This window comes from Rhincodon typus, chromosome 38 (assembly GCF_021869965.1).
Source record: "Rhincodon typus isolate 14 chromosome 38, sRhiTyp1.1, whole genome shotgun sequence".
NCBI lineage: Eukaryota > Metazoa > Chordata > Chondrichthyes > Orectolobiformes > Rhincodontidae > Rhincodon > Rhincodon typus.
The window spans coordinates 20483991-20496815 of NC_063369.1; the positions used below are offsets into that span (position 1 = coordinate 20483991).

General features: G+C 43.6%; 1 protein-coding gene across 1 annotated transcript in view; it reads right to left on the reverse strand.

The window, feature by feature from the left end:
* Positions 1-12825, reverse strand: part of LOC109911840 (spliceosome RNA helicase DDX39B) — a 40861-nt gene that overhangs the window by 7665 nt on the left and 20371 nt on the right. The window contains exon 6 of the mRNA XM_020511219.2: positions 6550-6668. Coding sequence (XP_020366808.1) covers positions 6550-6668 — 119 coding nt within the window. The remainder of the gene's footprint in view (positions 1-6549; positions 6669-12825) is intronic.

Here is a 12825-nt window from a genome sequence, read left to right on the forward strand (position 1 = left end):
GGGATACACTTTGAGGGATTCAACACTTGACACAAATATAACTGGCTCCACTCTCAAGTACTTATCTACAGCTAATCCTGCAATATGTTGCCAAAAGGTTGACTGTCTATTTCTGTTGTATTCACAGTAGCTGTTGGGGCTTCCAATAACCACGTAACCAACAGATCACCTGGAAATTAGACATGCCCAAGTGCTTCTTAAGGGCCTGAAAAGTTTAACCTGAGCGTTATGGTCACAAGTTACTTTTTTTTAGAAACCAGCATTGTCATATTATCTGGCTTTTCCCCTGCAGAAGTCAACATTAAACAAGAAAGAAATCCTGAAACTTTCCAATGGTTAAATGCCAAAATGCAATAAGTGCATCAGGCTTCAAGCAGATCCAACAACAAACTTTAACCTAAATGACCATCCTTTACCAGATTGAGAAACCACTGTATGGTGAGCACTCAATTGCCTGGATAGCCAGCAGTTAGAGCTGAATTCCTGCATACTTTGAATCACTGAAATCCAGTTCCAGCTAAACCACTCAAACCTGGGCTCTCCAGGGCTAAGAGTCTGCTGGTTATAGATGGTTCAGGTATCCCCCCGACACTTGTTGCAAGTAAACTTCCATGGATGGACTTCCCAACCACCGCGCCGCTTTCCCGCCCCCAGCTTTTAAAAGTTAGCTTAAATTGCATTCCGTCACAAAATAAGTGCAGTATTGTTTGGTACTTGTGGCAGCAGCTAAAGCAATACTTTCTGCACAAAACATAACCACAACTTAGCAACAGACTTCAACCAACTACATGTATACACTACGGAATACAGTCAGTTTAAATGAACACAACACACTTAGTTCAACATCATAGCTCTCAATGGTCTGCTATAATACTAAGGTAATAGATTTGATAAGCAACTTCACGCAATTCAGTTTATGATCAGCTGCTGCACTGCCAGCCCAGAACCAAAAAAACAATTCAACAGTGCTGCAATATTCAGAGGGGCAAGATTTCGCCATGAATCGCAGTGGTCCAGAACAAACAAAGAACAAAGAAAATTACAGCACAGGAACAGGCCCTTCGGCCCTCCAAGCCTGCACCGATCCAGATCCTCTATCTAAACCAGTCGCCTATTTTCCAAGGATCTGTATCCCTCTGCTTCCTGCCCATTCATGTATCTGTCTAGATACATCTTAAATGACCCTATCGTGCCCGCCTCTACCACCTCCGCTGGCAACGCGTTTCAGGCACCCACCACCTTCTGCGTAAAGAACTTTCCACGCATATCTCCCTTAAACCTTTCCCCTCTCACCTTGAAATCGTGACTCCTAGTAATTAAGACCCCACTCTGGGGAAAAGCTTCTTGCTATCCACCCTGTCTATACCTCTCATGATTTTGTAGACCTCAATCAGGTTCCCCCTCAACCTCCGTCTTTCTAATGTAAATAATCCTAATCTACTCAACCTCTCTCCATGGCTAGCGCCCTCCATACCAGGCAACATCCTGGTGAACCTCCTCTTGCACCCTCTCCAAAGCATCCACATCCTTTTGGTAATGTGGCGAACAGAACTGTACGCAGTATTCCAAATGTGGTCAAACCAAAGTCCTATACAACTGTGACATGACCTGCCAACTCTTGTACTCAATACCCCGTCCGACAAATGAAAGCACGCCGTATGCCTTCTTGACCACTCTATCGACCTGCGTTGCCACCTTCAGGGTACAATGGACCTGAACACCCAGATCTCTCTGTGCATCAAATTTCCCCAGGGCTTTTCCATTTACCGTATAGTTCGCTCTTGAATTGGATCTTCCAAAATGCATCACCTCGCTTTTGCCCGGGTTGAACTCCATCTGCCATTTCTCCGCCCAACTCTCTGCTGCATTCTCCGACAGTCCCCTTCACTATCTGCTACTCCACCAATCTTAGTGTCATCTGCAAACTTGCTAATCAGACCATCTATACCTTCCTCCATATCATTTATGTATATTACAAACAACAGTGGTCCCAACACGGATCCCTGTGGAACCCCACTGGTCACAGTTCTCCATTTTGAGAAACTCCCTTCCACTACAACTCTCTGTCTCCTGTTGCCCAGCCAGTTCTCTATCCACCTAGCTAGTACACCCTGGACCCCATGCGACTTCACTTTCTCCATCAGCCTACCATGGGGAACCTTATCAAACGCCTTACTGAAGTCCACGTATATGACATCTACAGCCCTTCCCTCATCTATCAACTTTGTCACTTCTTCAAAGAATTCTATCAAGTTGGTAAGACATGACCTTCCCTGCACAAAACCATGCTGCCTATCACCAATAAGCCCATTTTCTTCCAAATGTAAATAGATCCTATCCCTCAGTATCTTCTCCAGCAGCTTCCCCACCACTGACATCAGGCTCATGGGTCTATAATTTCCTGGATTATCCTTACTACCCTTCTTAAACAAGGGGACAACATTAGCAATTCTCCAGTCCTCCGGGACCTCACCCGTGCTCAAGGATGCTGCAAAGATACCTGTAAAGGCCCCAGCTATTTCCTCTCTCGCTTCCCTCAGCAACCTGGGATAGATCCCACCCGGACCTGGGGATTTATCCACCCTAATGCCTTTTAGAATACCCAACACGTGCCCCCTTCCTTATGCCGACTTGACCTAGAGTAATCAAACATCTATCCCTAACCTCAACATCCGTCATGTCCGTCTCCTCAGTGAATACCGACGCAAAGTACTCATTAAGAATCTCACTCATTTTCTCTAACTCCTCGCATAACTTCCCTCCTTTGTCCTTGAGTGGGCCAACCCTTTCTCTAGTTACCCTCTTGCTCCTTATGTATGAATAAAACGCTTTGGGATTTTCCTTAACCCTGTTTGCTAAAGATATTTCATGACCCCTTTTAGCCCTCTTAATTCCTCGTTTCAGATTGGTCCTACTTTCCCCACATTCTTCCAAAGTTTCGTCTGTTTTCAGTCACCTAGACCTTATGTATGCTTCCTTTTTCCTCTTTGCTAGTCTCACAATTTCACCTGTCATCCATGGTTCCCTAATCTTGCCCTTTCTATCCCTCATTTTCACAGAGACATGTCCGTCCTGCACTCTAATCAATCTCTCTTTAAAAGCCTCCCACATATCAAATGTGGATTTACCCTCAAACAACTGCTCCCAATCCACATTCCCCAGCTCCTGTCGAATTTTGCTATAGTTGGCCTTCCCCCAATTCAGCACTCTTCCTTTAGGACCACTCTCATCTTTGTCCATCAGTATTCTAAAACTTACGGAACTGTGATCATTATTCCCAAAGTAATCCCCTATTGAAACTTCAACCACCTGGCCAGGCTCATTCCCCAACACCAGGTCCAGTATGGCCCCTTCCCGAGTTAGACTATTTACATACTGCTCTAGAAAACCCTCCTGGATGCTCCTTACAAATTCTGCTCCATCTAAACCCCTAACACTAAGTGAATTCCAGTCAATGTTGGGAAAATTAAAACCTCCCATCACCACCACCCTGTTGCTCCTACATCTTTCCATAATCTGTCTACATATTTGTGCCTCTATCTCACACTCACTGTTGGGAGGCCTGTAGTACAGCCCCAACATTGTTACCGCACCCTTCCTATTTCTGAGCTCTGCCCATATTGCCTCACTGCTCGAGTTCTCCATAGTGCCCTCCTTCAGCACAGCTGTGATATCCTCTTTGACCAATAATGCAATTCCTCCACCCCTTTTAACTCTCTCTCTATCCCGCCTGAAGCATCTATATCCTGGGAGACTTAGTTGCCAATCTTGCCCTTCCCTCAACCAAGTCTCAGTAATAGCAATAACATCATACTCCCAGGTACTAATCCAAGCCCTAAGTTCATCTGCCTTACCTATTACACTTCTCGCGTTAAAACAAATGCACCTCAGACGACCTGTCCCTCTGCGTTCATCAACAGAAATATTCAGGCTCACACAAAGAACAGCTACCTGAGTGAGATGCAAGAGCAAATATACCAAAGAATTGGATCTCAGAAGCAAGTACCAGCACACTCAGCTAAGACCAGAATGGGCACCATAGTAACTGGTCACAAAGTTATGACACAAAATTCAAATACAAAGAACAGTGAAGATTATAACAAGTTGCAGAAGGAGCAGATAGGTTGGTAAAATTGTCAAAAACATGGAAATTTAACCAAAGGTGAGGGAATACATTTGCAGTGAGAAGAAAGGCAACAGGAATCAGCAAGAATTTGAAACGGAAAAGAGAAAGAAATACATACAGAAATCTTATAAAAAGCCTTTAGTACAGAGTTGGGGATATTATGGTAACACGTTATAAAGTTACAGCCAGGCCACAATTGGAGTACTGCTTCTAATGCTGGGCACCACAGTGACAGTTTATTTTCCTAAATGCATTCTTGGTATGTGGGCATTACTGTCAACACTACCAAGGCCTCTGAAGTGGTATAGAGATTTACTCGAATTATACCAGAGATGAGGGCTTAACTCTAGTAAAATCTAAAGGATCAGGGACTGCTCTTCTTTAAAGCACAGAACATTAGGTTGAATGTGCAATAAAAAGTGAACAGTTTTTAAAGATCAAATAAGGAGAAACTTACTTGAATTGTGCAAGGACACAAATTTACATGAATTGGCAAAACAGCCAGAGGCATCATGAGGAGAATAGCAAGTTCTCATGATCTGGAAGGCTAATGCTAGCAGACTTTCAGAAGGAGTGAAACAGTAAGGATATGGGACTAACTGGGTTGTTCTATCACAAACTGTGACAGGCACATTGGAGCGAGAGGTCTTCTTCTGTGCTGTATCATTTTACTACTGGACACTGTATGCACCACTAGACCCTCTGAGCAAATTCTCTCAAGACTAAAGACAGCACAGTCCACCACAGTCACAAGTAACCCAAGGAAAGCTGACCCTTTTCTAGGCACAGTAATGGTTAAGTTCCTGGACTGATAATCCAAAGACCTGGGCTTGAATAGAATGAGCATTCAAACCCCACTATAATGGCTTTAGAATGAGTCAATTTTTTCCACCTAAAATCTAGACTATTCTTTAAAACTATCCATCAATAGAAATAACAGTAAAGCTGATAGACTGCTGTTAGAAACTCAATAGATGAGTTAATGTCCTGCATATTAAGCCTGGCCTACACATAACTCTGATTTCACACCAATATACTCTTAACTATCTTGACTCTTAACTGCTCCAAGTAGTTTAATTTGGCTGCAAACATATTTGGGAACCAGAATTGGGCAATAAATGCTGCCTTACCACAGAACTAATTAAAATGAAATTACTTTGCTAGCAAAATATCTCGAATCCTGATTGACTGATCCACAAGTACCAAACAAACTGAGATTCAGCTCACGGAAAATCATCTACACAAAGTTCAAACTCCCATACCGTAAATACCACGCACATTCACAAAAACCACAACTGCAATGCATTGCCCATGGGCAGCCTGCCAAACAGCCATTTCTGGCTCTCAGCAGCATTGAGCCACTCTGTGGTTTAAAAATGCTTGCCATTGGTTGCAGGGAGTCTGCCAATAGCCAACCGTCACCTTGTTTAGTCTGCTGCATACAAACCATTCCTCATTAAGAAATGGAACTTTGTGAAGCTGGATTGAAGATGGAGTCCTCTCGCAGCCATCCTTGACCGTTGCAGGTCTCAAGGTCAGCAGCAAAGTGTGAACCAGTCCATTGGATAGATAACATGATTAACCGCAAGTGCTTACTGCTTGCGTTGGCCACCGCTTGCACCCTAGCGATATGGGGATATCTTCTTCCATTCGACGACAGCAGGGATCACCTCTGAAGGTACTAACACTACATCTCTCTTCAGAGTATATATTAAAACCAGGAATTGACAAATTCTTTAATTGCTTCACCCTGAACATGCTGGTCTTCTGGAGATCGCTGATAATCGGACACTGTGCTAAGGCACTAAACTAGATAATTCTTCACGAATCTTCTGGAAAATGTAGCTTGGAGCTGACCGAGTACAGTGGGAGGGAGGGGCTGTGATATAACGCTCAATTCTGAGTTAGACCACATTTTAGGGAACGCAACAGAGAGCTAAATGCAGATCTTTATCAGAAGTGGGCTAGTATGATGGCCTCAACTGCCTACGCCCGAAACCGTTGATCTTCCGGAAAACGCAACTAACTGTTTTAGAAAGTTGTGGGAGGTCTGACTTTACCATAGCTCTGCCGGTTGTTTCTGAACATAACTGTGCTAATTATTAATCCTGACCCAAATAGGATCAAGTCTACTGCAAGATCATGCTTCTGATCTGATCTATCATTAGCATCTCTAGAGCTGGGATTGGGTAAAAGTTGTCACTACCTATGATTCTGTGGTCTAAACTGCACTATCCACAGCTAGCTGGTGAAAACTGAATCTTGCAAAGGTTACAACTGTGTGGTGATGAGCTTCAAGAGGAGCAGCGTGCCGTTCCATTCCATTCCAGACTGGGGTTTGCTCGACTCTTAGGAATGCAAGCACCCTTGATGGTGGCTCATCAAAAACTCGTGGGGTAGTGGTAAGAAAGATGAATAATTACATCCTGCATAAACTTGCGACAGACGGGACGGATCTCCTTGCTTAGGGTGGCGCTGAACATCATAACCTGCTTTTCATGAGGAGTCAAACGGAAAATATCCTGGACATCCCTGCGCATATCTGCAAAGAAATCAAAACAAAAGGTGTCAGTACCAGCTACTGGGTCTGCCAGCATGCAGTACACCAAAGTAATGTCAGTGATTTTTCAGCCAGTCCAGATATTAATGCTGAAGTTCCTTACACATTATTCCACATAAACTTGCAAGTTAATGTCTGAATGAGTTGAACAAGGCTCTACGAAATTCTACAGGGCAGATGTTTCAGGGTTTCTGGTGGTCAAAGAACCAGGCTGCAATGTCTTCACTTGAGTGGTCACCTGCCAACGTGGGCCTGCCCAAGACTGGGAACAGAACTCAATATCTGTTGTCATACTGCTAGCTTTCTTTCTGGTCATTCAATTCAATCAAGGTCAGTCTGTATCATAACTCCATTTACCTGCATTATTCCTATATTCCTTAATATCCTTGTTGAATTTATTTTCTTCAGTTGTCAATCTTATAACTGGGAGTGCTAGAAATGGGGCGGCGGGGGGCGGTGGTGGTTAATGTGGAAGAGATGTTATTTTAGATTTCAATTATGACCCGTGTGTGAAACGCTGACATACTGAAGATCAGAGGGGCCTTAGTGGACATATTCACAGATCCCTTAGGATATTAGGGCAGGTAGATAAAGTGGTTAAAACCACTTATTTACTTACGGTTTTCAGCTGAGGCACATATGACGACAGCTGTGAAGCTATTCCGGAACCGTATAAAACACCGTCTAGGCCACAACTGGAATACTCAATGGAGTTCCGGTAACCACATCACAGGAAGGAAATGCTTCTACGGGAAAGGGTGCAAGGGAGACTTATCTGGGACAGAGAGCCCGAGTTTTGATGAAAGGTTGAATATACTGGGTCATTTTCCTTGGAGCAACGAAGGTTGAAGCAGACCTGACAGAGGTGGGTAAGTTTATGGGGGGAATAGCTAAGGTTGACAGGAAGACAATTTTTTCATTTGGACTGGATTTAATAACCAGGGGCACAGGTCTTTGGTAAGCGGTAGAGGCCAAAAGGAATTTTGAGAAAAATTGCTTTCACCTGCAGTGTTGTGGGAGTCTGGAACTTCCTGGCTGAAAAGCTGGAAAATGGGAGGAGTGTAGTTAGTTTTTGGTGACTGACGTGGACACAATGGACCAAACGGTGCCCCTTCTGTGCTGTAAATGTCTAAGATATCTCCCTTGATGCACTAATTTTAAGGTTCTGGTCCCTTCTATTGAACTCCCACCTGGGAAATTGTTTCACTTTATCTAATCAATTACATTCTATAAACTATAAGAAACACAATTAGATCACTCCCTAATCATCTTACATGCACTGCAAGGCAGGTTGCATCTATGAAAGCTACTCTTATAGTGTAATTGTGTTCTATTGCACAAATCACAAAAAGTTAGCATGCAACAATGACATGTAATTGAGAAGGCTAATGGGATGAAGACGATTTGCACATAAAGAAATAATATTATGCTTCCTTTACAGGGCATTGATGAGACCACATCTCAAACAATGTGCTGTTTTGGTCTCTTTATTCAAGGATGGATGCAAATGCATTACAGGCAGTTCAGAGTTTTATTAGGTCGATATTGGATTGAGCAGACTATTTTGAGGAGAGATTGGAGTGCCTGGCCCAATTTTTTTCACTGGAGTTTGCAAGCAATAAATATAAAATCACTTAGGAATATAGTCAGCTAGCAAAATTAACAAAGTTTAAACGACAGCAGGTGTGGGTGGCCAACCACACAAACTTGAGCACTGGGCTTCAGAACTTGGGAGGTGGCTGGAGACATTGTGGCACAACCGTGAGGCTGAGAGGTCTGCAAGTAGCACATTCAAAGAGGTCATATCACAGCTGAAGGCACTGAAGCAAAGAAAGAATGGGGGACCACCAGGCAGTCAATGAGGAATTCGCAATGCAGGAGTCCCCTCCGGTCCTGCTCACAAATCAGCTCTCTGTTCTGGAAGCTAAAGAAACTAGTGCAACCTGAAGGCAGTGCAGGTCACAAGCACCATAAACAGCCCGATTGTCCAGGAGGAGAAGAAAGCAGGAACAACAATGATTCATTAGTTACGGAACAAAAACGTGTTTCTGCAGCTTCAGATTTAAGTCTAGGATAGTGTTGCCTCTCTGAGGCCAGGGTCAGGAATGTCACTAAGCAGCGGCAGGACATCCTAAACAGGAAGGCTTGTAAGACAAGAGGTTTTGGTACACATTGGTACCACTGATACAGGCAGAATGAGAGATGAGTGTCTTGCATCAAGAATTCAGGGAGTTAGGCAGTAAAGTTAGCAGGACCTCAAAGATAATCTCAGGATTACTTCTGCTCTCATGTGCTAGTGAGAGAAGAAATAGAAGGATACAGATGATGAATGCTTGGCTCAAGAGTTGGCATGGGGGTGGGGGAGGGTATTAGAAATCTGCATCTTTGGGGCCATTGCTGGGGAAAGTGGGGCGTCTATGAGTGGGATGGTCTGCAAGTAATATTGCCATGCTGTACCTAATTTTGTGGAATGAAGCAGCACAGGTGTTTGAGGTGACACTGGGGGAACAATTTTAAGTTGTGAAACGGGAAAGATGGTCTGCAAAGGGTTTTGAATTGGGGTAAGGCAGATTTTATTAAAATAAGGCAGGATCAGGACAAAATAGACAAAGAACAGGGGGAGGCGATGGTCTCGCGATATTATTGCTGGATTGTTAATCCACAGACCCAGAAAATGTTCTGGGGACCCGGGTTTGAATCCCACCATGGCAGATGGTGGAATTTGAATTCAATAAATATCTGGAATTAGGAATCTAATGACGACCATTGATGATTGTCAGGGGAAAAAACCCATCTCGTTCACTTATGTCCTTTAGCGAAGGAAACTGCTATCCTTATCTGGTCTGACCTACATGTGACTCCAGACCCACAGTGATGTGGTTGACTCTTAACTGCCGTCTGGACACAAAATGCTGCCTAGCCAGTGATGCCCCCATCCCGTAAAGGAATAAAGGAACAGCCAGTTAAGAGTCAGAGTAATACAGCATGGAAACAGGCCCTTCAGCCCAAACTGGTCCATGCTGATTATGGCGCCTGCTCAGCTAGTTCCAATTTGCCCACATTTGGTCCACATCCCTCTAAACGCTTCCCATCCATGTACTTATCCAAATGGTTTTTAAATGTTGCCACTGTAGCTGCCTCAACCACTCCCTCTGGCAGTCCATTACATATACCCACCACTCTTTGCGTGAAGTTGCCGCCCCTCAGGTCCTTCTTAAATCTTTCTCCTCAACTTAAACCTATGCCCTCTAGTTTTCAATTCCATCCCTGGGACAAAAACTACATGCATTCATCCAATCTATGCCTGTCATGATTTTATACACCTCAATAAGGTCACCCCTCATTCCCCTACATTCCAAGGAATAAAGTCTTATCCTGGCCAACCTCTCCCTGTAACTCCGGCCGACAAATCCTGGCAATATCCTCATACATCATCTTTGCACACTTTCCAGTTTAATTATGTCTTTCCTATAACATGGTGACCAAAACTGTACACATTACTCCAGGTGTGGCCTCACCAATGACTTATACAACTGTAACAACATCCCAACTCCTATACTCAACGACTCGAATGAAGGAGGCTGGCATGCTAAATGGCTTTACCATCCTGTCCACCTGTGACAGTACTTTCAATTAACAATGTACTTGTATTCCTAGGTCCCTCTTTTCCACAACGCTCTTTAGGACCTTATCATTTACTGTATAAGTCCTACATCGGTTTAACTTTCCAAAGAGCAACACCTCACACTTATCTGTACTGAATTGCATTTGCCCATCCTCAGCTCAATTCCCCATCTGATCAAGATCCCTCTAATTTTTGACAACTTTCCTCGCTTTCAACGATACCTCCTAATTTTGTATCATCTGCAAACTTACTAATCATGCCTTGTACATTCACATCCAGATCATTTATGTAAATAACAAATAACTTGAGGGTAAATCCACACCCAGTGGGAGGGGTTCCAAAAGGCACTTGGGGTGAAGGGGCAGAGTACAGACCTAACATGTTCCCTTTAGGGTGAAATGCAGCAGCAACGAGCCCTGGGAACCATGGATGCCTACAAATATTTAGGACTGGACAAAAAGGAAATATAGTGGTACAAAGATAGCAAAACAACAAAGACTTTAGACAAGTATGGAAAGTACAAGGGGAGAGATCAAGAAAGCAATTAGGAAAGCAGAGGGAGCATGAAACAATGCTAGTGGGCAAGATTAGGGAGAACCCAAGATATTCTACAAGTATATCAAGGGAAATAACCAGGGAAGGAGCAGGGCCTACTTGGGATCAAGCGGGCAATATGTGCGTGAAGCCAGAGGACATTGGTATAGTGTTAAATGAGTATTACCATCTGTCTTTACTTGGGAGGAGGAAATTGCAAATGTAAACCAAGGAGGAGGACTGTGAAGTTCTTGAGCAGATTGATACAAGCAGCAAGGTAGTGTTGGAGGTTTTGGCAGATTTAAAAGTGGACAAATTGCCAAATCTGTACAAGTTGTATCCCAAGCTGCTGTGGGAGATGAGCCAGGAAATTACAGGGGCCCTAAACCAAACTCTTAAAATGTCTCTGGCCACAGGGAAGTGCTAGAGGAGTGGAGGATAGCTAATGTGGTTCCGCTTTAAAAGGAGGCAGAAATAGATCAGGGCACTATAGACCAATGAGCCTAACATTTAGTGGTAGGGAAACTTGGAAAAAATAGTGAAGGAAAAATTAAAATGCATCTAGAGTGGTACAGGTTGATCAGGGATAGTCAGTGTTGTTTGTCAGAGAGAGGGCACGTCAAACAAATCTGGTGATATTTTTCAGGGAGGTGACTAAGTACATAGATGAGGATAGGGCAGTTATACGGTTCAAATGGATTTCAGCAAGGCCTTTGACAAGATCGCACATGGGAAAATGATAAATAAGGTTAAAAACTTATGGGATCCAGGGTTACTTGGCAAGTTGAATCCAAAGGTGGCTTTGTATCAAGAGACAGGGTGGCCACAGAAGGCTTTTTGTGCGAATGAGAGTGTACTGTTTGCGATATTCATGAATGATTTATATGAGCATGTGGAGGGGGACGATATACGCAGATTGTCTGGGTGGTTGAACTTGAGGTGTTAGGTTATAGGATGATATAGACCGATTGGTCAGGTGGGTAGACAGAATTTAGAATGTAGAAAGAGTCCATTTGGCCCGTTACGTCTGCACCAACTCTGAACAGCATCCCACCCAAACTCACTTCTGTACTCTAATCCCATAACCCTGCATTAACCATGACTAATACACCTAACCTACACATCCCTGGACAATACAGGGTAATTTAACATGGCCAATCCACCTAACCTGCAAATCTTTGGGCTGTGGGAGGAAACTACAGCAACTGGTGGAAACTCACGCAGGCACAGGGAAAGGATGACAAACAATCATCCAAGGCTGGAATTGAACCTGGGTCACTAGCACTGTGAGGCTGCAGTGTTAACCACAGTGTCACCAAGCCTCCCATTTATATTACATTATAATCCCTATTTCCCAAATGCCCCCCTACTCTGACATTCTCAACTTGGCCTGCCCTGACCAGATTCAGCACAGCTTTTCCCCAGTAGAGCTGGAAACGTACTGTTACAGAATGTTCTCACATTGAAGGAATTTCACCCCCTCCTCATCCTACACTCTACCTTTTACCCAATATACGGTAATTGAAATCAACGACTATCACAGCCTTTCTTGTTCTGCAGGTTCCTATAACCTGCCTACAAACGCTCTCTTCTATTCTGTCCCCACTATTCGGAGGTCAACCTCCCTTCAAAGCTCTGTGCTACCATGTTCTTTATTGTAAAAACTGTCATCAAGCTTGATTTCTTCATCCAAGTCATTTATGATTACTGAAAGCTCCAGTATAGATTCTTGGGGGCACCATGAACCACACTCTGCCAATTGATGTACAATTGCACTATCCATACTGTTTCCTACCTCCAAACTAAATCCCTAGTCAATCAATAATCCCCACTATCATCCTGAACATGATCCACTGATTCTTTCTGCTCTCAATCAATTCTCAAACCATGCGAATTAACACATTGCCTCCCCAATCATGTACAACAATCTCATGTGTGACATCATATATAATTTTTCTCTGAAAAATCTAAATATGCTAC